Here is a 22,182-nt window from a genome sequence, read left to right as displayed (position 1 = left end):
AAGCTACTAGCAACAAGAAATAATACTTTTTAAACAGCAGGTGATCAAATTTAGTGCATGTTAGTTTGTCAAAGCTGCATTTTCAAGTTGTAACAAATTGGTGCCTTAGACTATGGGATGGGCATGAACAGTAGAAAAATCTGATGGTGAATATAAGAAAAGCTGTGAAAAAAGAAATGGAGAGGAGTGTGGGGATGGTTAATTCACAGAGAAGGGAAGGTGGCCTTACCTGGAGTCAGCAGCCAGGAGTCCAGCACTCACCTTCTCCCCAGAAGGAACAAAAGGCCACATGTACATGAGGAGTCTGGCCTTGGGCCTGACCCTGGCCCTGAAGCTGCAGTATGCTCAAAGCTGTAGCAGACCAGGACAGAGGGCTGAGGGTACAGGAGAGGGTGCCCAGCCTTGAAGAGTCAGAGGGGCCAGAGCACAGGCCAGTAGAGAGAGCCAAGAAAAGGGATGTGGGCTTTGAAATCAGACAGACCCAGGTCATCTACTGACTGGCTATAAAACCTTAGGCAAGTTACATCATTTCTGTAAGCTTCAGAGTTTCTTATATGTGGATTGGAGAAACTAGTTACTCACAATTCTTCTTTCCCACCTCACCTTTCCTAAGGCCCACTGTGGGCAGAGAATGCTCCCTATGCTGTTGCTGATGGGCTCGGCCTGAAGCCTCATCTCAGCCAGTGGAATATGGGTGGGAGTAAGAGGGGGCAGCTCCAAGCCAAGGTCTTAAGAGCCACCACTTTCTTCCTACTAGCCCCACTGTGCCTCTGTATCTGCCATGAGAAGGGCATGCCTGGGAGCTGCTGGTCTAAGAACAAGGAGTCAGAGAACAGCCCTGAAATCAACCCACAGCCTGATGCAGAGTGTCCCCAACCCACAGACCTGTGAGCAAGAAAAATAAATGTTTGTTGCTGTAGGACTTGGGGTGCATTTGATATGGAGCATTACTGAAGCAGGAACTATAGAACAAAATGCCCAGCAAGGTGCCTGGCACAGGAAGTGCTCAAAGGCCAGTAGTAGCTTGGCTGGGGCAGCATGCATGATGGAAGGGCATAGGCTTTGGGGGTCAAAAGCCACATGACCTTTGCCACATTTCTTAGCATCTCCAAGCCAGCTGCTTCACTTTCAAGTGGAGGGATGGTGAGGATTAGGTAAAAGCCTGCTGCTAAAGTGCTCAGGGCCATACAAGGTGCACTATAGGTGCTTGTCTCTATGGCAGGTTCCATTATTTTCCTCTTCAAGCATATGTGCAGACCCAGGCACCACACAGTTAAGTTCTGCACTAAGTCAGGGGGACTGCAAGTAGCAGGCTGAAGACAGGAAGCCCAGGAAGGAGCTGGCATGAGAGTCGAGGTCAGAGGTCAAAGCATGCTGGGGTTGGCAGGGTGCCTGCCTTGCCTGGCCTGGCAGTAACCCTCCACCAGGATGCCACCTGGGAGAGGGTGGAGTCCACAGCCTAAGAGGCAATAGCCAGAGGTGAGGGCCACATTATCCTGAAACACTCCTACACTTGCAACCACTGTTACCAAAAGGCTCAGAGTATTCACAACCAAGGAGGAATATGTGACTGAGGCCAAAAGTATTGTGTTATTAATCAGATACAAAAGATTTCCCTTTGTGGAGGCGTACCATAGAACAGCGGGTCCCGGGGTGGTTTTCTTTTGACGAGGACACGAGCCAGCAGTGCTACCAGGAACAGGATGAGGGCAGCAACCCCTACAATAGTCCAGGAACTGCAACGACCAGAACAGGGAGGTGGTCACTATCAAAATAAACACATTGGTGCCTGGAATTTCCTGACTACTGAATGCATTCGCTCCTAGTCCTGCATAATTCATCCATAATTCTGCTTCTGCCTGCAGCTCCCAGCGCTGTAGAGTTAGTGAAGTTTATCTGCACCTCTTTGGCCCATCTGGGCTGCAGCCCATGACTTTCAGGGACCGAAGCCATCAGGTCCTCCTCATTCTCCTCTTATCCTGTCTCATGTGCACAGATGACATGTCTGGAGCTCCCTCTGCCTCACCCCACCCTGATGCGCAGATGACCACTGCCCCAGTGCCTCCACCTACCCGTTCCTCTAACCCCTGCTCCCTAGCAGCTGACAGGTCTCACCACTGACTCTGCCACCTTCCTCAGGGCCAGTCAGAAGCCCTCAGACTGAGCTCCAAGGAATATATAGGCATTACAACTAAACATGCCTTCCAGGGGACAAGAAAGAAGTGACCTTATGTTTTGTGTATAATCAAATGGGCCAGAGAATGAGGCCAGGAAATCCATGGAGGAGGAGTCTGGACTAGACCTGAGGCCAGAATGAAGATAGCCCAACGCCCCAGAACCAGGACCAACAGATCAGCATCCAACCCCAAACCACAGAAACCAAGGTGAAGCTTGGTTGAGCACATCCCCTGGACGTTCTACAGGAAACGGAATGGCACCAAGGACAGCAGGGGTCAAAGACACTACTCAGTGGGGCAGCACTAGGGCACGAGGCTTGGTAGAGTTATCAGTCAGGAAACCAGGATCCTGGTACCCATTCTGTTGCTAACTGTGTCACCCTAGGAAAGTCACATCATTGCATGCATCTGTTTATTAATTAATTCAAAAACATATCAAGGAAAAAAATGTATTGTGCACCCCTATGTGGTAGCCATTGTTGCAGGCCCTAGGAGACTGGATAAATAAGAGAAGTCCTTGCCTACATGGAGGAACCTATCTGAATGGACTCTGAGCTCTACCACCTAGGAGTTTTCCTGTAGCCCAACAGCAGTACTCTCCCTCTCACACCTCCAGCATTGACAAAGTTTCCAATTCTAGACAAAATACTACCTGGCCCACTCCGATGGCTTGCTACACCAGGACCTCTTCAGCTTGGAGGAGCTACAAGCACCACTCCTCAGCTGAGACCCCTCCACACCACCACAGCCCAACATTGAGACCTTTGGATAACTATCACCATCCCTAGGAGAGAGAAAGAGAAGAATAGAAGGAGGGAGGGAAGGGGGGAACAAATAGATTATGAGTGGATGGATAGGTGGATGGATGATAGAATGAATGGATGGATGGATGATGGATGGATGAATGGATAGATAATGGATGAATGGATGGATGGATGATGAATGAATGGATAGATGATGGATGGATGATGGATGAATGGATAGATGATGGATGAATGGATGGATGATGGGTAAATGGGTGGATGATGGGTAAATGGATAGATGGATGATGGATGAATTGATGGATGATGGAGGATGATGGATAAATGGATGGATGGATGACAGATGGATGAATGGATAGATGATAGATGAGTGGATGGATGGATTATGGGTGAATGTATGGAGGATGGATGGATAGATGATAGATGGATCAGTTCTATGATAAGAATGAGAAGGCCAGGCACAGTGGCTCACACCTGTAATCCCAGCACTTTGGGAGGTTGAGGCAGGTGGATCACCTGAGGTCAGGAGTTTGGGACCAGTCTGGCCAACATGGCGAAACCCCATCACTACTAAAAATACAAAAAATTAGCCAGGTGAGGTGGCAGATGCCTGTAATCCCAGCTACTTGGGAGGCTGAGGCAGTAGAATTGCTTAAATCTGGGGGTTGGAGGCTGCAGTGAGCCAAGATTGAGCCACTACCCTCCAGCTTGGGCAACAGAGCAAGAGTCTGTCTCAAAAAATAATAATAATAAATTAATTAAATTTTAAAAAAAGAATGAGGGTGGCTGTTTCAATGTCCAGGTGAGAAACTGAAAAATAGGAGGTTTCTGGTGATTGCACATCAGTGGTTGCTCCAGGATCCTCCTGTGGGGATGAGCTGAAGAAGGAGGAAGCCAGTGTGGGTCAAGAGTGTGATGCTGGGCTGAAGAATCCTGTGAGGAGGGAAGAGGTGGGTGTGCTGGGTCAGCTGACAGGCATTTTAATGGTGAACAGCCTGAGACAGGTGGTGGTCGGGTGACAACTCCAGTCCTCCTACCAAGGGCCTGCACTCACGGCCAGCAGGGTCGCGTGGCTGGTGCTCTTCTGGAGCAGGAGAGAGCAGTGTAAAGTGGTTCACAGCATCCTCTCATGTTCTTAGCTCCAGGAGAGGAGGGAAAAATGAAAGGAAAATAGGGCAGCAGATCATCTCTGACTCTTGGCACTGTCCCCAGAGACCCTCCTACAACAGCCAAGTGCAGGACCTGCTCACCACAGGAGAAAGAGGTCCTGCAGGGACTCAGGGACAGGTAAGGGCTGTGACTAACTCCAGGATGAGAAGGTTGCTAGTCTTGGGGGCTGGGAGGGCCTGCTGATGCGCTTTTATGGACAAACACCTACTGAGAGGGGACATGCATGGATGAGTGTGAGCGGTGTGTGTCTCAGTGAGAGAGGGAGACAGAACACGCTCAATCCTTTCCTGGCCTCTCAATCTCATTTTCTTTTTCTGGTTTTCAGAGTTGCATAAAAGGTTTGGTGGGAAGGAAACTCGATTTAACAAAGTCAAACATACCTGAGTGCCTACAATGCACACGGTGCTGGCCTGGGCAGGACAGTACAGAGGGGTTAGATATAGCCAGGGCAGGTAAGTTCTGACCACAGGAAAGTAACTCTCGGGAGAAAGGTGCAAACGAGGGACTGAGGGAGCTCAAAGGAGAGAGAGGGAAGGTCTGCAAAAGGTAGAAATGGCCATAAAGTCCAGGTGCGGCTTCAACAGTCTGCGATAGGAGGAAGGCAGCATCCTGGTCAGGGAGCAGCAGGAGTCTGGGCTAGAGGCTGGAGAGGAGGAGGAGTGGTCAAGGGGCAAAGGCAGGCTGGTGTGGCGGGAGCAGTAGTGCGTGGGCTGGGACTGGGGACAGAGGCTGAGAAACACGCCGGGGGCTGGGCAGGGGGACTTGCACGGGAGCCTTTGCCACAGTCCAGGTCAGAAAGGGCCAGTGCCAGGGAGAACTGAAAGGAGAGAACAGACACTAGAGCCCCAGGACTTGTGGGGAAGGAGACAGTAGGAGGAAGGTAGTGGAGAAAGAAGAGAGAGGAATCAAAGGCCACTGGGGTTTTAACCTGCAAGAGGACAAGAAGAATGGCTGACACTATTCAAAACGCTGTGCTTGCCAATGCGCTCCATCATGCACAGCAATACGTAATTCAGTCTGTATTCAGTAAATGCCATCATCATCTTCCCAGTGGCTGAGGCCAAAACCTAGGGCTCATCCTCAAATCCTCTCTTTGCTGCCATGCAGCCCTCTTCAGTAAGCCCTATCTGTTCACCTTCCCAAATACCGACTATGCCCCTCCAGTTCCTTCCCCTGCACTGCTCCATTTTCCTGCCCGACAGGCTCCATTCCCAGATCTTCCCATAGCTCAAGTGTTACCTCCTCCTAGAAGCCCTCCCCGGCCACCAGCCCCCTCCCCAGTCACCCTATTTTATTATCTTCATAGCATGTCACTATCTATGTATTATCTGTCTATCTCATTACCTGCCTCCACAACCTCTTCTGGCTTGTTCATAGCTGTGTCATCAACACTTGGAACAGTGCCAAACACACAGTAGGCACTCAATATATCTTCACTGAACTGCCCATAATGCTGTTTTTTTGAGGGTCCCCCATGCCCTATATTGACAGGCATGTAATATTTGGTGGCCCGGAGCAGCTGTCTCTAGGGGATGCCTCCAGAGACTGGGTCAGACCAAGGACAAACACTGCTGGTGCCTGGTGAGCACTCAGTGTGGGTGCTGCCTGGGTCAGGTGGCCCGGCAGCTAGAGAAGAGGAAGTTACCACCCTGTGTACAGACACTCCAAGGCTTGACCAGCTGAAGGGGGTTTGCAGCCTACAGACTGATGCAATTTCCTTCTCACCAACAGCTGAGAAACATAGCAGGTTACTTCCTCCTCCCTCCAGACAGCAACCAACTTCAGCAGGCACAGAGGCTGGCGCCTATCCCAACACCCGGAGACCCTCAAGCCTTCGGCTGCCCGCTGCAAGTTGGTTAGTCAGTGATCCCTGCAGTGGAGTGGGAGGCAGGGCTTCGAACCCAAGCCCTGTCCCCCTCCGTCAGCCTCACCCATTTCCTTCGCATTGAAGTGTTCTGCCTCTGCTGCCGGTCCCCATCCTACCCCAGTGCAGGCACTGGGAAGCACTTCTCCATTCACAACGCCCCTTCACAAAAAGGTCTCCGTGGAACCTTACAATAGGACGCACACAAAGTCCACTTGACCGGAAGACCGAGGCTAGACCACACCGTCAGTGCCAAAGCCAGGCCTAGAACCCACGTCTCTGCCTGTTGGTTCCGGGCTATTTCTGCTAGTCATTCACAACAGTTTCTAAAATTAATAAGAAATGATAAGTATGCGAAAGTCCATACATGGAAACGTTCCCGTGAGATGCAAAAAGAACAAGGCACACACGAGCTGACACGGCCGGCCAGGCTCATAGTGTCCGTGTTTGTTCCGCTCCCCACCGGCCCCTGGGCCCCTCCAGGGCAGGGGTATTGACCCCTGTGTCCCCGGGCACCTGGCGCGGTGCTGGCACCACATCCCGAAATGCGCCAGCCTGGGCACTTCAGGGCCTGGCTCCAGGACCGGGCCCGTGCGACCCCTGGGACGCCCCCCTCTGTCCCGCGGCGGACGGACGGTCCCAGCCCCCTCGGGAAAGTTGCGAAGCTCCCGCCGCGCCGAACCAACTCCAGCCGCCCCTCGGCGCGACCCCCGCCGCCTCCGCTCACTCACTCGTGCTGGGCAGCCAGGTGGTTGAAGACATAGGTGACCGGGATGGCCGAGAGGGACAGCACGAAGACCCCGGTGGCCGCAGAGGCACTCATCGCAGCCGCCGCGCTGCTCGCCCTTCACCGCATCCCGCTGGGCGCCCCGCCCCAGCTTCCGGCGGCGCCCGCGCCCCCTCGGCGCTTGCCCTTCGAGGCGCCCCAGCCGCGCTCCGCGCGCCGCGCCCTCAGCGGCGTCCCCTCAGCGGTGTCCCCTCGGCGCGCCCTCCCAGCCCGCAGCCGCCCCCCGCGCCCGGCCTCGCCTCCCCGAGTGCGCAGGGCCGCGGTGCAGTCCCGGGAGGCGTCCTCGCAGTGCTTCTGCCAGGGGCGCCAGGGCTCAGCGGCGAGCGCCCGGCGGCGCCGAGGGGCGGCGACACCCCTGCGGGGGGACAGGTGCCCGGGTTGCGCGCTCTCCGAGGGAGGGCCCGGGGCATGGCGGGAACCGGTCATCGACGAGCTGGAGAGGCGCGGGGTTGAGCTGCGGGCCCGGGGTGTCAGAGCAGGAAGGGCCCACGGGATCGTTTATGGGGGAGCCCATGGCCCAGAAGTGGGAAAGGACAAAATGCCCCGGAAACCTCGGAACCTCTCCGCTCCAGCAGCCATCCGCGGGCAGCAGGCACAGCCCCTGCACCGAGCCGGAATCCGGTTTTTAAACCCTGGCTCTCCACTCACCAGCTGTTGACTTTGGTCAAATTACTTAACCTGTCTTTTCCCTTATCTGGGAAATGGGGATAACCCACTTCATAGTGTGACCGTGGGGTTAACTAAGTTCATACCTACGAAGCGCGTTATCCTCCGCTGCTCACTATACCATCTCCTGCAATTCCTTTTTTTTTCTTTTCTCTCTCTCTCTCTCTTTTTTTAAATTGAAATGGACATAAATGCCGAGACTTTCTAAGCGACTACAGCGCCATTCATTGCTACTCCAGGAAGCATTCCTGGAGGCCAGGTTGCCACCAGCCAGCCTGCACTGGGCCCTGCAGGATACAAAGACTGGAAGATAAGCCTCTCCCTCTGAATGATAGATGCCTACTGGTATGGAAAATATTGTGTGTCAAGTGTGCTGACTACTCGAGCTGGCTTTCTGAAGGACAGTGAGTTCCAGGAGGAGAACAGCTCAAGCAACCGAGGGAGGTACCGGCATGTACTTACTGTCCTTACAACTTCCAGGGAATTTAAGAGACCATTTAGGTGTTTTTGCTGTTGTCATTTGAGGGGTTTATTTTTATTTTTATTTTATTTTATTTTATTTATTTTTGAGATGGAGTCTCCCCCCTGTCGCCCAGGCTGGAGTGCAGTGGCGCGATCTCGATTCACTGCAAGCTCCACCTCCCGGGTTCACGCCATTCTCCTGCCTCAGCCTCCGGAGTAGCTGGGACTACAGGCGCCCACCACCACGCCCGGCTAATTTTTTGTATTTTTAGTAGAGACGGGGTTTCACCGTGGTCTCGATCTCCTGACCTCGTGATCCCCCCGCCTCGGTGTCCCAAAGTGCTGGGATTACAGACGTGAGCCACTGCGCCTGGCCTATTTTTATTTTTTTAAGACAGAGTCACACTCTGCAAACCAGGCTGGAGGCAGTGGAGAGATCAGGGCTCACTGCAGTCCCCACTTCCCCAGGCCAACCCATCCTCCCAGCTTAGCCTCCCTAGCTGCTGGGACTACAGTCTCACGCCAACTCTTCTTTGTAGAGGCAGGGTCTCACTGTGTTGCCCAGGCTAGTCTCAAACTCCTGGGCTTACATGATCCTCCCTCCGCGGCCTCCCAAGGTACTGGGATTACAGGTGTGAGCCACCGCACCTGGCCTCTAAAAGACTATTTGGCTCATTTTAAACATGAGGAAAATGAGCTACAAGGAGGCTAGGGCCTGCACCAGGGCCACTCCACTTTTCAAAAGTCAGTTCTCCTAATCCCTCATCTTAGTTCTTCTTGAAGGCTTCTCCAACTCTGAGTGCATAACGATAAAGCCGTCTCCAAAAGATGTCCTCACCTGTTACCTGCACATCACCCTCTTCCACCCCAACCTTCACCACTCTCCTTAAACTCCTGCTTCCTCCCTGACAAGAGACACCTCCTCCTATACCTCTGATCTCCCAGCCAGGTTCCCAAGCCAGCCCATCCCTTCCATCAACACCCAACCTTGTTGGATCAATCTCACCTTCTCAGAGCTGCTCCCTCAGAGCCCACAAGGGACCCAAGTGACATGGCAAAGCTTCAAGGTGTTGTGATATACATATTGGGAATTACATTATTTTTTTGTTGACAGTAGTTTCTCTCTTAATGCTGAAAATATGAGTGGTCAGAATTCTTGTAGTTGGGAAGAGTTTTTCATAGGAACCTTCCCTGGCTTTTGGGATAAGTGAACCCCTCTGGTTGCCCTGGATCCTTCCCCTCGACCTAGACACATGCTCAAGTATCTTCCAATTCAGAAATCTGCTCCCTGAACCTGAGTGTCCTGTTTCTTTGTTTGTTTGTTTTGTTTTGTTTTTTGTTTGTTTGTTCATCTTTGAGACAAAGTCTCGCTCTTTCACTCAGGCCGGAGTGAAGTGGTGCGATCTTGGCTCACTGCAACCTCTGCCCTGCCCCCTGCCAGGTTCAAGCAATTCTGCCTCAGCCTCCCAAGGAACTGGGATTACAGGTGCCCACCACCATGCCTGGCTAATTTTTGTATTTTTAGTATAGATGGGGTTTCACCATGTTGGCCAGACTGGTCTCAAACTCCTGAACTCAGGCAATCCACCTGCCTCCGTCTCCCAAAGTGCTGGGATTACAGGTGTGAACCACTGCACCCAGCCCTGAGTGTCCTCTTTTGCCTACCATCTTCTCTCGTTTCTTTCTCAGACACACTCGGTTTTAATGGCCACATCTATGATGCTAGATCCCAAATAACAAGCCCTGACCTGTTATTCCCTCAGCATGGCTGCCTGGGCATCCTGGTGGCACCTCACAATGTCAGAACGGAATTCCTCATTTCCTCAAGACACACTTCTGCTTTATCTCATCTGGTGGCACCACGATTCGCCCACTCACCCAAGCCAGAAGCCTGGGAGCCATCAGTTCCCACCTCTCCGGAATTCCTTTGGTTACACAGTTCTACCAATGTGACATTCCAAATATCACTCAAATCTGTTTGCTCCTCCCCATCTGCACCTCCTCTTAGTTTTGGTCTATACTGCCTTTCATCTAAATATGTTCTAGTCTCCTCCCTCTGATTTCTGCCTCTGACCTCAGTTGACTCAGCTGCTGTAGAAGGCCTTACCTGATCGCCCTCCTGCACTTTGGCCTATCAAGCGCCCTGCTTTATTTGATTCAGAGTACTTTTACTATCTAAAATTATCGGGCTCACACCTTTGTATACTGGTCTGGATCTCTCCTCCATGATAATGGAAGCTCCTCAAGATTGGGAACCTTCTCTGGCTCATTCATTGTTCCAGTCCCATCATCTAGATTAATGCCCAGTACATAGAAGTACTCAAGAAATATTTGTAGGCCAGGCACAGTAGTTCAGCCTGTAATCTCGGCACTTTGGGAGGCCGAGGCGGACAGATCACTTGAGGTCAGGAGTTTGAGACCAGCCTAGACAACATGGTAAAACCCCATCTCTACTAAAAATACAAAAATTAATTGGGCATGGTGGCATGTGCCTGTAGTCCCAGCTACTCAGAAGGCTGAGGCACAAGAATCACTTGAACCCAGGAGGTGGAGGTTGCAGTGAGCAGAGATCATGCTACTGCACTGCAGCATGGGTGATAGAGCAAGACTCTGTCTCAAAAAAAAAAAAAATTTGTTCAGTGAATGAATACTCTAGATCATTATTGCTCAACAGAAATATACTGTGAGCCACAAATGTGAGTCACATGTATTATTTTATTTTATTTTTATTTATTAATTTTTTATCAAGACCTAATCTCAGTCTGCTGCCCAGGCTAGAGTGCAGTGGTGTGATCTTGGCTCACTGCAGCCTCTACCTCCCTGGTTCAAGCAATTCTTGTGCGTCAGCCTCCCAAGTAGCTGGGATTACAGGCATGCGCCACCATACCTGGCTAATTTTTTGTATTTTTGGTAGAGATGGGGTTTCTCCATGTTGCCCAGGCTGGTCTTGAACTCCTGACCTCAAGTGATCTGCCCAACTCGGCCTTCCAAAGTGCTGGGATTACAGGCATGAGCCACTGCGCCCAGCCACATGTATAATTTTAAATATTCTTGTAGCCACATCAAAAAGGTTTAAAGAAACAGTAAAATTAATTTATAATATATTTTATTTAGCCCAATATATCAAAAAGATTATCATTTTGACAAGTCGTCAACATGAAATATGTTAATGAGATACTTCATAATCTTTTTCCATTCCGAGTCTTCAAAATCCCATGTATGTTTGACATAGTACATCTCAACTCAGACTAGTCATATTTCAAGTGCTCAACAGCCACATGTGGCTAGTGGCTTCTGTATTGGACATGGCAGCTCTAGACCTCCTGTCATACTGACCTGGCTTCAGTTGTGCCATTTTACTATTGTAAAAATAGATATGATAATTACATCACTAATCAATTCATTTTATCAACAAACATCCTCAGAGAGTCTGCCATGTTTCCATCATTATTCTAAGAAGTGAGCATACAAAGATGAATTACAAATTGCCCAAGAAGACCACAGACTAATATGAGAGAGAAAGACATGCAAACAATTACCATATAATGCAATAAAAAGATATAAGCCAGTTGCTATAGGAAACAGCAAATTTGGTCTGGAGGATCCAAGAAAAGCCTCAAAGGGAAGTGAGGCTTTAGACCAGCCTTGAAGAACAAGTAGAAGCTGGCCAAACAGACACAGAAGAGGTTGGGCCTTCCAGGCAACAGAGACACAACATGTTAAAGGCAGAAAGAAATGTGTGAGAAAGCTTTCCACTTTATGAAGTGCAAGTAATTTGTGCTGGTTGGAAATACTGGGATGTCATGTGCTGGGGGGCTGGCAGGAGGTGAAGATGGAGAGAGATCAGGGGCTCAATCTCAGAGAAGATTATAAATCTTAAATGACTTGTATATGAGGCCAGGCGTGGTGGCTCATGCCTATAATCCCAGCACTTTGGGAGGCTGAGGTGGGAGAATCACTTGAAGCCAGGAGTTGGAGACCAGCTTGGGCAACATAATGAGACCTCATCTCTACCCTGCCCCGCCAAAAAATTAGCCAGGTGTGGTGGCACGCACCTATAGTCCCAGCTACTCTGGAGGCTGAGGTAGGAGGATTACTTGAGCCCAGGAGGTCGAGGCTGCAGTGAGCCATGATTGCGCTACTGCATTCCAGCTTGGGCAACAGAATGAGACCCCATCTCTGAAAACTAAAAAAATAAACCATATAAGTGGGAGGAGGGATGGACTTGATCAGAGTAGCATATTTAAAGCTCTGTCTGGTAGCTGGCATGGACCATGGTTTACAAGGAAGAGGGATAGGAGGCAGAAAGAATAATTAGGAGGCTCCTACAATTGTCCTGTCAAGAGAGGATGGGCCCTGAACCAAGGTAATGGCAGTGAGAGGGAAGAGGAGAAAAAGAGGACACAGGTGTGAAAGATCTGGATAGGAATTGGAGATGGCTGGGAGGAGGGCACTAGAGATGATTTTGGTTGTGGACATGTTGGGTTTTCAGTACCCAGGGGCTCCCAGGAATAGCTGTCAACTGTTTGGGTACTCATCAGCGGCACCAAGAAAGGCACAAGTTACAGAGAGTTTGAGGGTCATTAGCATAGAGGTGGGGCTTAAAACAAAGGAAATGAATTCAATGTCCCAGGAAGAGGAGAGAGCCAAAGAGAATGGTGAACAGAAGCCATTTCAGAGGGTTTGGTGAGTCTTGCCACCAGCAGAACAGCCATGGGGACCTGAACTCGATAACAGAAACATCCAACAGCCCAACACTGAGACCTGCTCCCTTAGAGCCCACAAGGGACCCAAGCAACATGGCAGTGTTTGAGGTATTGTGATGTACGTATCGGAGATTTCATGATTTTTGTTGACAACAGTGTCTCTCGATGCTGAAAATATGAGTGGTTGGAATGCTTGTAGTTCGGAAGACATTTTCACAGGAAACTTCCCTGGGTTTTGGGGTAAGTCATAAACCCAACAAATGTAATCTGATTTTGTGACAATACAGTATTCTGTAGATTGAACAGTAATTCCATCAATTCTATCTCCTGTAATTCTCACAACTGCTGTCTGAAGAACATAGAGCCATTTATGGATGAAGAAACTGGGGCTGGGCCAGTTGCGGTGGCTCACAGCTGTAATCCTAGCACTTTGGGAGGCCGAGGGCGGGGATCATGAGGTCAGGAGATAGAGACCATCCTAGCCAACATAGTGAAACCCCACCTCTACTAAAAATACAAAAAAAAATTAGCTGGGTGTGGTGGCGGGCACCTGTAGTCCCAGCTACCCGGGAGGCTGAGGCAGGAGAATGGCGTGAACCCGGGAGGCGCAGCTTGCAGTGAGTGAGATTGCACCCCTGCACTCCAGTCTGGGTGACAGAGCGAGACTCTGTCTCAAAAAGATGAAAGAGAGAGAGAGAGAAAGAAAATAAGAGAGAAAGAGAGAAAGAAAGAAACTGGGGCTCAAAGAAGTTAGATGACTTGCCAAATTCAAATGTCTAAGAAGACGCAGGGCAAACTGGAATTCACATCTTCTGACTTAAAGTAGCTAGACTCATGATATGACAGCTGACCCCCAGCAATGCTCCATGCCCAGCACCTTAGACAATGGTGTTTGGACATGCTTTGATTTAATCATTTGACTCATTGCCCAGGAGACTAAGGTCTGAACTTCTGCTCAGTGTAGGTCAATTCTAAAATTATTGTTTGAAAAAGCGTTGTATATGGCTTTTTAAAAAGGCATTCAGGCTGGGTGTGGTGCGTCACACCTGTAACACCAGCACTTTGGGAGGCCCAGGTGGGTGGATCATTTGAGGTCAGGAGTTCGAGACCAGCCTGGCCAACATGGTGAAACCCCATCTCTACTAAAAATCTAAAAATACAAAAATTAGCTGGGTGTGGTGGCACACACTTGTAATCACAGCTACTTGGGAGGCCGAGGCATGAGAATCACTTGAACCCTGGAAGCAGAGGCTGCAGTGAGCCAAGATCGTATCACTGCACACCAAACTGGGCAATACAGCAAGAAAGACTCCGTCTCAAAAGAAAAAAAAAAAAAGTCATTCAAACAATAAAGATGTTTTTTGATTTTTGTTTTCTGCTTTTTAAGGAGCATCGATCTTGCAAGCCATAAAGGCTAATATTGCAGCTATGACAAAGCATCAAGTTTGACTCCAAGCTTCCTGGAAGCAAAAATAGAAACACAGAGGCTGTACAATGCCAATTACCTGAGAAAGACACAGTGTTTTACAATGCAAATTCAAAAATCACTGACTTAACTGACTAATCAGGAATTAAATGCAAAGCCCCCACCTTACCATGCCTGTTTCTGCCACAGAGGGGAAGTGAAAGCAGAACTTTGAGGAGCTTGGTCACATTGAAGCAGGAACAATGGAAGAGTGGGGCTGGGCAGATTAATGATCTTCAGGAAAAGTAAAGTGGAAGTCGGCCCCGCTTTCACTCTTTAGCCCCCAGCTCCTGAACATTCACTCTCTTCCCCTCATCACATGCTTCCATTCTCCTTTTTAAAAAAATCTTTTTCATAAAAGTTGTGTTTGTGTACTTACGAAAGGCTACCCTCTCTAGATGAATGTGTAAGAGGCACATTCAGATTGATCTATGGGGTGTATAGGGACAGAACAAATGATGTGAGAGAGACCAGGGCAAGGAGATGTGCTTAGTGTGTAGGTCACTAGGATCCTCTCTGAAGAAGAAATCAGGGAGGGCCCAGCCCACTCGAAAAAAACTCTGGAAGAATCTATTGATGCATGAATCTCCCTAAGTCTTTCCAGTAACCCCGAGTGCTGTGACTAGGGCTGCAATTATTAACATGGGTTTGGGAGGGGGGAAGGTAAAGGTGACTTTGAGTCCAACCCCTAACACAGTGCCAGGCACACAGCAGATGCACAATTAATGTTAACTGAAGAGGGGAAAGGAGAGATGAAGAAAGAAAGCGGGGGGAAAAGAAGGGAAGGAAATTGAGAGGGAAGGAAGGAGTTCTGAAGAAAAAAGAGTGATATGAAAATAAAATGATGGGAGAGATAAAGTTAGCATGTCAAATGTTTTTCAAAGGTCTTGTGCAGTTGCCAGAGGAGGTCTGCAATTTTGTCCTGGGTTTCCTAGCAACCAAAGCAAGGAGGGAAACATAATCAGTTATAACATTCACAGTGTCCATAAGGTAAAAACAGATCCGTTGCGCAGAAAAACTCTTCCCTGGTTCCTCTTAAAGGGAACACCATGTCATATAGTTTATCCTCAGCAACACTTCTGCAATGAATATAGAATCAAATTCTGAATAATTGTCTCTCAGAACATCCTCAAGGCAGGTGATTGGCATATTGTCAAGTGCCACACAGGACACTTAAGTGGTCAAAACAATTATATACAGACAAACAACTTTCTGAAGTTCTGGCTTGTTTTCAGTGATATATTTTACAATATCTGGGAACAGGGATGAAAATACCTTCCTGGCACCCACACCATCACTTCTAGTCCAAGCCCAGGACAAACATCACCAAATGATCATTGAACTTTTTCCCATTGAGACTGGACATTGCCTCATAATCCTTTCCAACTGTACTCATTAATAGGGTTTTTCTCCCACGCCAACTTGAATCTATCTGCCAGCTCTGATCAAACGGAATTGGTAAATATCCTTCAAGCAATGCTCTATTAATATGATTTCATATAATAAAGCTTGAATACAAATGAGGCAAGAGGGAGTTATAGTGGCTGACAAGAAAGAAGAAATATTATATATTGATAGGTAAGGATAAAATGTAATGGTTTGACAAGCAAAGAAATGGATAATTTGACGTTCTGTATGAAAAAGGTGAATTAGAACAAGGACTAAATCAAAACCCAATGTTGCTGTAGTATCCAGACTGTTGCTGGGTGTGTTTTTCTCATACATACACATACATGCACACACACATTTTTTTCCCTTTAGAGACAGGGTCTTGCTATGTTTGCCAGGCTGACCTTGATCTCTTGGGTTCAAGCAATCCTCCCACCTCAACCTCCTGAGTATCTGGGACTACAGGTGTGCACCACCAATCTCAGCTCTGTTTTATTTTTTAAAGAAGAAAAAACACAGTACTTGAAAACAGGAAAGGGTTCTACTAGTAGACCAGAAAATGTGAAGGATACATAGAAGATCATGCTGTTACTTTGGGTGCCCCTAATAAACCACATCTCTCCTACCACTTGACTTTGAACTTCGCTATGTAATTTGTTTTGTCCAATGAGACATTAGGAAATGTAAGCAGAGGCTTATAAAACTGCTTGTATATTAGGGTTTAATCCTCTTAGAATGTACCTTCGTGGAACCTAAGCCACCATGCTGTCAGGAAGCTCAACCAGCCATGTGGAAAGGCTAACATGGAGAAGAACTAAGGTCCCTGGCTGACAACCTGAATTGAGATCCCAGCCAGTAGGTATCACTAAAAATTAGCCATGGGAGGGTGTCATTATGAATCTTTCAACACCAAATAAAGCAAAACAACTGCATAATCAATCCACAGAACCATGAGAAATGATACATTTTAAAAAATGTTTTAAGCCACTAAATTTTGGGGTGGTTATGCAGCAGTAGATAACTGAAAAATACAAAACAGCAATGGAGAAAGAATAGAGGATTACGACTGAAGCACCAAAATTCTTCCTAAGGGAGATAGGTCCAAGCTCAGAGTCAACAAATGCAAAGAGTAGAAGGAGACTTTGGATGATCATTCAGGAACAACACTGAGAACAGCTCAGATAGTCAGCTCTTATCCTCTTCTCTGCATGAACATGTAATAGCTAGAAGCAATGGCTTTCATGCTCAAGATTAATCAGGAAAACTGCTTTTTAAAGAAAGTGGGCAAACTTCCTAAGTGTTTTTCGTTGTTGTTGTTTTGCTTTTTAGAGACAGGGTCTTGCTGTGTCACCCAGGTGGGAGTGCAGTTGTGCAATCATAGCTCACTGCAGCTTCAAATTTCTGAATTCAAGTGATCCTCCCACTTCAACCTCCAGAGTCTTGGACTACAGACTTGCACCACCACACCTGGCTAATTTTTTAATTTTTTGTAGAGATGAGATCTTGTTATGTTATCCAGGGTGGCTCATGGAGTGTTTGAAGCGGGGTATAGGACTTGAGAATGAAGCAGACCCCAGTTTGAAATACTAAAGAGATCTACCCCTCAATAGAGGGCAAAGCCCCCGTGAACTACTGTGAATGTCTCTAACCTGACTGTTTGCTTCCCATCCAGACATCCTAAAAATCCTAAAAGGGTTTCTCTCTTTTGATAGGCCCCACCTACTTACAAATAACCCTCAGATGATTCTGTCAGCCAAGGAAGGGGCCTAACAGTGACTTACACATCTCTGCAAAGACACTCATGGAAACTACCATACTAATGAACATAGTCCTTTATTCATCAATGTAAACGGAAAACCAAAGATTGCAAATATGTTAGGAAAACCAACAGCATGGAAGAGAAGATTCAAGTTGGACCAATAGAAAAATTGACCTTGGAGGAAACAGGGATAGTTTAGAAAAGAAAGACTTTATACAAATTGTGGTCACTATCTTCAGATTAATTTGAGAAGATGCTGCATTCAAGAACTGAGAAGAGGTGACTATGGGAAAGGAACAAGCAAAGAACAAGAAAAGATTCTTGGGAATTAAAAGTGGGATTGCAATAGGGAACACTCAATAAGTGGACCAAATAATAAATTGGATACAGCAAAAGATCAAGCAGTTGACCTGGAATCAAGGAATATCAGAATGTAGAGCAAGAAAAACAAAGAGACAGCAAACATAAGAGAGTGCCAAGGACAGACACAGAGATCCAGCATCTGTCTGATTAGGAAAGAACAGGGAAAATGAAAGAGAGAGAATACCCAAAGAAGTCACAGAATATTTTCTTAAGCTCAAGAATTATGTGAGTCTTTAAGACTGAAAGTGTTCACTGAACAAAATTAAGGTAAAAGGGTTAAAGTCTTAGGCATGGTGTCTGACGCCTATAATCCCAGCACTTTGGGAGGCTAAGGCAGGAGGATCACTTGAGCCCAGAGTTTCAAGACTAGCCTGGGAAATATGGTGATACTCCATCTGTACAAAAAATTTAAAAATTAGTTAGGCATGGTGTTGCACACCTGTAGTCCCAGTTACTCAGAAGCCTGAGGTTGGAGGATCGCTCAAGCCTGGGAGGTCGAGGCTGCAGTGAACTATGATTGCACCACTGCACTCCAGCCTGGGGCAACACAGTGAGACCCTGCCTCAAAAAAAAAAAGTAATAATAATAAGATTAAACTTCCCTCACTAGCATTCCCAGTTCTCCTTACTCTATTTATTCCTTTTTTTGATAGCACTATATAATACTAGCACACTATATAATTGTCTTATGCATTATGCATATTATTTATGACCTGTCTCCCCTGCTAGAATGTAAGTTCCAGGAGGGCAGGAATCTTTTATTTGCTCCTTAATGAAGCCCAGCACCTTGAACATTGCCTTGCACCCTGGAGCCATCAGTAAAGATTTGTCAAATTGAATTAAAATCCAGACACATCTTGGCACAATTTCACAACTCCAGATATAAATGGGAAATCCTAAAATCTTGGGGATTTCCTAGAAAGAAGAAGAAACAGAACTTTCACCTGACATGAACAACATTGGACCCTGGACAACAATGAGTAATATAACATCCTCATAGTTAGGCCGGGCGCGGTGGCTCAAGCCTGTAATCCCAGCACTTTGGGAGGCCGAGACGATCCTGGCTAGCATGGTGAAACCCCGTCTCTACTAAAAAATACAAAAAACTAGCCGGGCGAGGTGGTGGGCGCCTGTAGTCCCAGCTACTTGGGAGGCTGAGGCAGGAGAATGGCGTAAACCTGGGAGGCGGAGCTTGCAGTGAGCTGAGATCCGGCCACTGCACTCCAGCCTGGGCAACAGAGCGAGACTCTGTCTCAAAAAAAAAAAAAATCCTCATAGTTAGCAAGGAAGAAAAGCTTGGTACAATCTAAACCCTGCCAAAGTACCAGTTATTTCTAAAGGCAATCATAGGGCATTTTCAGACATGCAAGAACTCGGAACATTTACTGTTCATATTCCTTGGATGACAAAATTATTCAAACACAGTTTCCAGCAAAAATTAAAGGAGAGTCCAAGGAAAAGGCAACATGGGATACAAGAAATTGAAACCCCAAAGAAGTGAAAGAAGCCGGCAAGAGATTAACAGGATTCATCATTTTTGGATGCCCAAAAGGATTTCTTTAGACCAACAGTTCAAATGGCATGAGGATTTACATTTATTAATATTCAATCATATTAATTGGCTCTTTTTTACCATGGGGGTTTTTCAGTAAAACAAAACAAAACCCAAAAAACAAAAACAAAAACAAAACAGAAAACCTGCTAGACAAATTCTAAAAGAGCTGTAACAATTGGTTATTTAGTTAGTAATATTTACATAGTCACAAAGCTGAAATACTATTTTAAAGTTTTTAATTTTTGAAACAACTATAGGCAAAACATAGAAAACTTACTTAGAGTTACAAAATAAAATGTAAATTTTATAAACGTTTACCCTGTAAGAACAGTAACTGACAAAAATTGAGGTGAGGTCAGGGGTGGGCAGAAAATATGCTTCTTTTTTAAAAAAACAAAATTGAAATCCCCTCCGCAATCCTGGTCCTCTCTCGCCATCTCTAGAAGCAATCACTCTCCTGAAATTGGGGCACAGTCAGCCCATATTTATATACTTTACCTATAAACAATAGATAGTTACTTTATAAAAATTTAAAGTTTATGTAAATAATATCCTTACATTTTTTTTCACTTAACATTAAGTTTTTGAAATCCACTGATTTTTATACATTTGGTCATTCATTTTCACTGTTAGAGTATTGACCATACCACAATTTTTCATCTCACTAATGGGCCACCGAGTTGTTTCACTACTATAAACCACGTTGTAGTGAATATCCTTGTACTGCTCGCCTTGTGCACATGCTCAGGAGTTTCTCCAGAGCACCAGTGCCTAAAAGTGAAAGGGCCAGGTGCTGGGTGCGTGCATGTTGTTTGGAGTCTCTTTATACTTGGTCAGTTCATCACTTCTCTGTGATTTGGCTGAGATCAAGTGTGTACTTGATCAGTCCAGGACTAGCTCCAGTCAGTTCCTCCACTGACCTGCTGAGCTTTGAAAGCAAAGGCCCTCTAAAAGTCACTAAGCTTGGCTTTAATCAAGAGGCCTCAAGTTTCAAGGTGTCCAAGGACTACTTGGGAAACTTGTTAAAAATGTAGTCTCCCAGATGTTCTGATTTGTTAGCTCTAGGGTAAGGCCTAAGAATCTGAATCTTTAACAAGTTCCCCAGAGATTCCAATACAAGTAGTCTCTAGCCTACACTCTGAGAAACATTCTCCTAATCCACAGCTACAGACAACACATTTTAACCTGAGCCAGACATCAGCAAAAGGTGCTATGTATGGCCAGAAGAATCAGATGGGTAAGGGGAGTCATTTCTTCCAGAATGTGCTGGTAGCAGAAACTCAAATCTCAAACAATGGTATACAGTGACCACAAATTAACAAGCAAGAGTTTTCCCCCTACTTTAAGCCCAGGCCAAGACATATAGTCTTCATCCTTGTCTTTCTGTGTGCAGGTACATTTTTTTGCTAGTTCACCCTTTTATCCCCACATCACCATTAAAAGCCTCAGCTCTCTGCAGAGATGTCAGTTTCCATTTTCTGCATCCAGTAAACTCAAAGCCTGTTTTTTCTAACTTGCTGTAAACAAAAACCAAACTTCTAGGTTATTGAGATGGCAACCTCCCTAGAACTGTGCCACGTTGCTCATGGACTCTAGGTCCCAGAGTTTAGTTTTCTCCTAGCCTCTGGGGCTTTTACCTATTTTCTTGGATGCTTGGCTGTATGTTTAAATGATTTTGTTCTATTTTATCCAGCATTTTTAGGTGCTTTGTAGTGGAAGTGTTTTCAGATTATTTAATGAAGATAGTTTGAGATTTGAACTTGAAAAATTAAACTATCAGGTAAGAGGAGCAAAAAATAGAAGCGTTTTCAGAGATGCAAGATTTCAAAAAAATCTACCTCCCAAGAGCCTTTACTCCACCAAAACCCGGCAGTACACGATGCAGAGGAAGATATGGGGTTCAGGAAATAGGAGCTGCAGATCAGGAGTGAGGCTGAGGGGTCCTCTGGCATGACGGGGTGACAGCTGTACAGCAAGCCTGGATGACAAACGGTCCTGCTTAGGGCAGGAGGGCTGCCTCTAAAGAAATATGAAATTATTAGGTTATCTAGTATGTTTGAAGGTCTTAGAGATAAAAACTTTTTCACCACAGAATTTGAGGCAGAAGTAGTGAGAGGAAATAGAAAACTAAGCGAACAGGCTTATATTACAAATGAAGACCCAAAGAAACAAGGAAACTTGGCTGGGTGCAGTGGCTCACACCTGTAATCCCAAAACTTTGGGAGGCTGAGGTGGGCAGATCATGAGGTCAGGAGATCGAGATCATCCGGGCCAACATGGTGAAACCCCGTCTCTACTAAAAATACAAAAATTAGCTGGGCGTGGTAGTGTGCACCTGTAGTCCCAGCTACTCGAGAGGCTGAGGCAGGAGAATCGCTTGAACCCGGGAGGCAGAGGTTGCAGTGAACCAAAAAAAAAAAAAAGAAAAAGAAAAAAGAAAGAAAGAAAAACAGGGATACTTGCGCATTTTTGTGCTAGGTTTAAATTTTTCACTACTATAGACCATGTTGTAGTGAACATCCTTGTACTGCTTGCCTTATGTACATGCTCAGGAGTTTCTCTGGGGCAATGACGTGTAAAAGCAAAAGGCCCAGCTGCAGGGTGTGTGCACATTGTTTGGAACCTCCTTTTTTTGAGACAGAGTCTCGCTCTGTCTCCCAGGATGGAATGCAGTGGTGTGATCTCGGCTCACTGCAACCTCTGCCTCTCAGATTCAAGTGATTCTCCTGCTTCAGCCTCCTGAGTAGCTGGGATTACAGGCACCTGCCACCACACCCGGCTAACTTTTGTATTTTTAGTAGAGACAGGGTTTCACCATCTTGGCCAGGCTGTTCTTGAACTCCTGATCTCGTGATCCACCCGCCTCGGCCTCCCTAAGTGCTGGGATTAGAGGTGAGAGCCACTGCGCCCAACCTAGAGTCTCCTTATATTTGGTGGGTCCATCGCTTCTCTGCTCTTTGGCTGAGATTAAGTGTATACTTGATCAGTCCAGGACCAGCGCCAGCCAGTGGATAGTCATGAGGAAGTATGATTGGACAAAGAGGATGTGATCTAATGGA

At 46.9% G+C, this 22,182-nt stretch overlaps 1 protein-coding gene and 1 pseudogene across 12 annotated transcripts in view; both read right to left on the bottom strand.

The window, feature by feature from the left end:
* TM6SF1 (transmembrane 6 superfamily member 1) overlaps positions 1-6,905 on the bottom strand; it is a 48,758-nt gene extending 41,853 nt beyond the window's left edge. For 8 of the 12 annotated variants that reach the window (XM_073013085.1, XM_073013084.1, XM_007990219.3 and 5 more), the window contains exons 1-2: positions 6,704-6,905; positions 1,633-1,736 (exon numbers count right to left, since the gene is read on the bottom strand). In XM_073013085.1, coding sequence (XP_072869186.1) covers positions 1,633-1,736; positions 6,704-6,795 — 196 coding nt within the window. In that variant the 5' untranslated portion in view covers positions 6,796-6,905. Of the gene's footprint in view, positions 1-1,632; positions 1,737-6,039; positions 6,615-6,703 lie in introns of those variants that run through there. The other 4 variants (XM_037987792.2, XM_037987793.2, XM_073013086.1 and 1 more) reach the window with 3 other exon arrangements.
* Positions 6,906-19,204: 12,299 nt separating this feature from the next.
* Positions 19,205-19,300, bottom strand: LOC119620433 (U7 small nuclear RNA; annotated as a pseudogene).
* Between the last annotated feature and the right edge of the window lie 2,882 nt (positions 19,301-22,182).

This window comes from Chlorocebus sabaeus, chromosome 29 (genome assembly GCF_047675955.1).
Source record: "Chlorocebus sabaeus isolate Y175 chromosome 29, mChlSab1.0.hap1, whole genome shotgun sequence".
In the NCBI taxonomy this organism is placed as follows: domain Eukaryota; kingdom Metazoa; phylum Chordata; class Mammalia; order Primates; family Cercopithecidae; genus Chlorocebus; species Chlorocebus sabaeus.
Note: the sequence above shows the minus strand (reverse complement) of the source record. Positions and strands in the feature narration are given on the sequence as shown.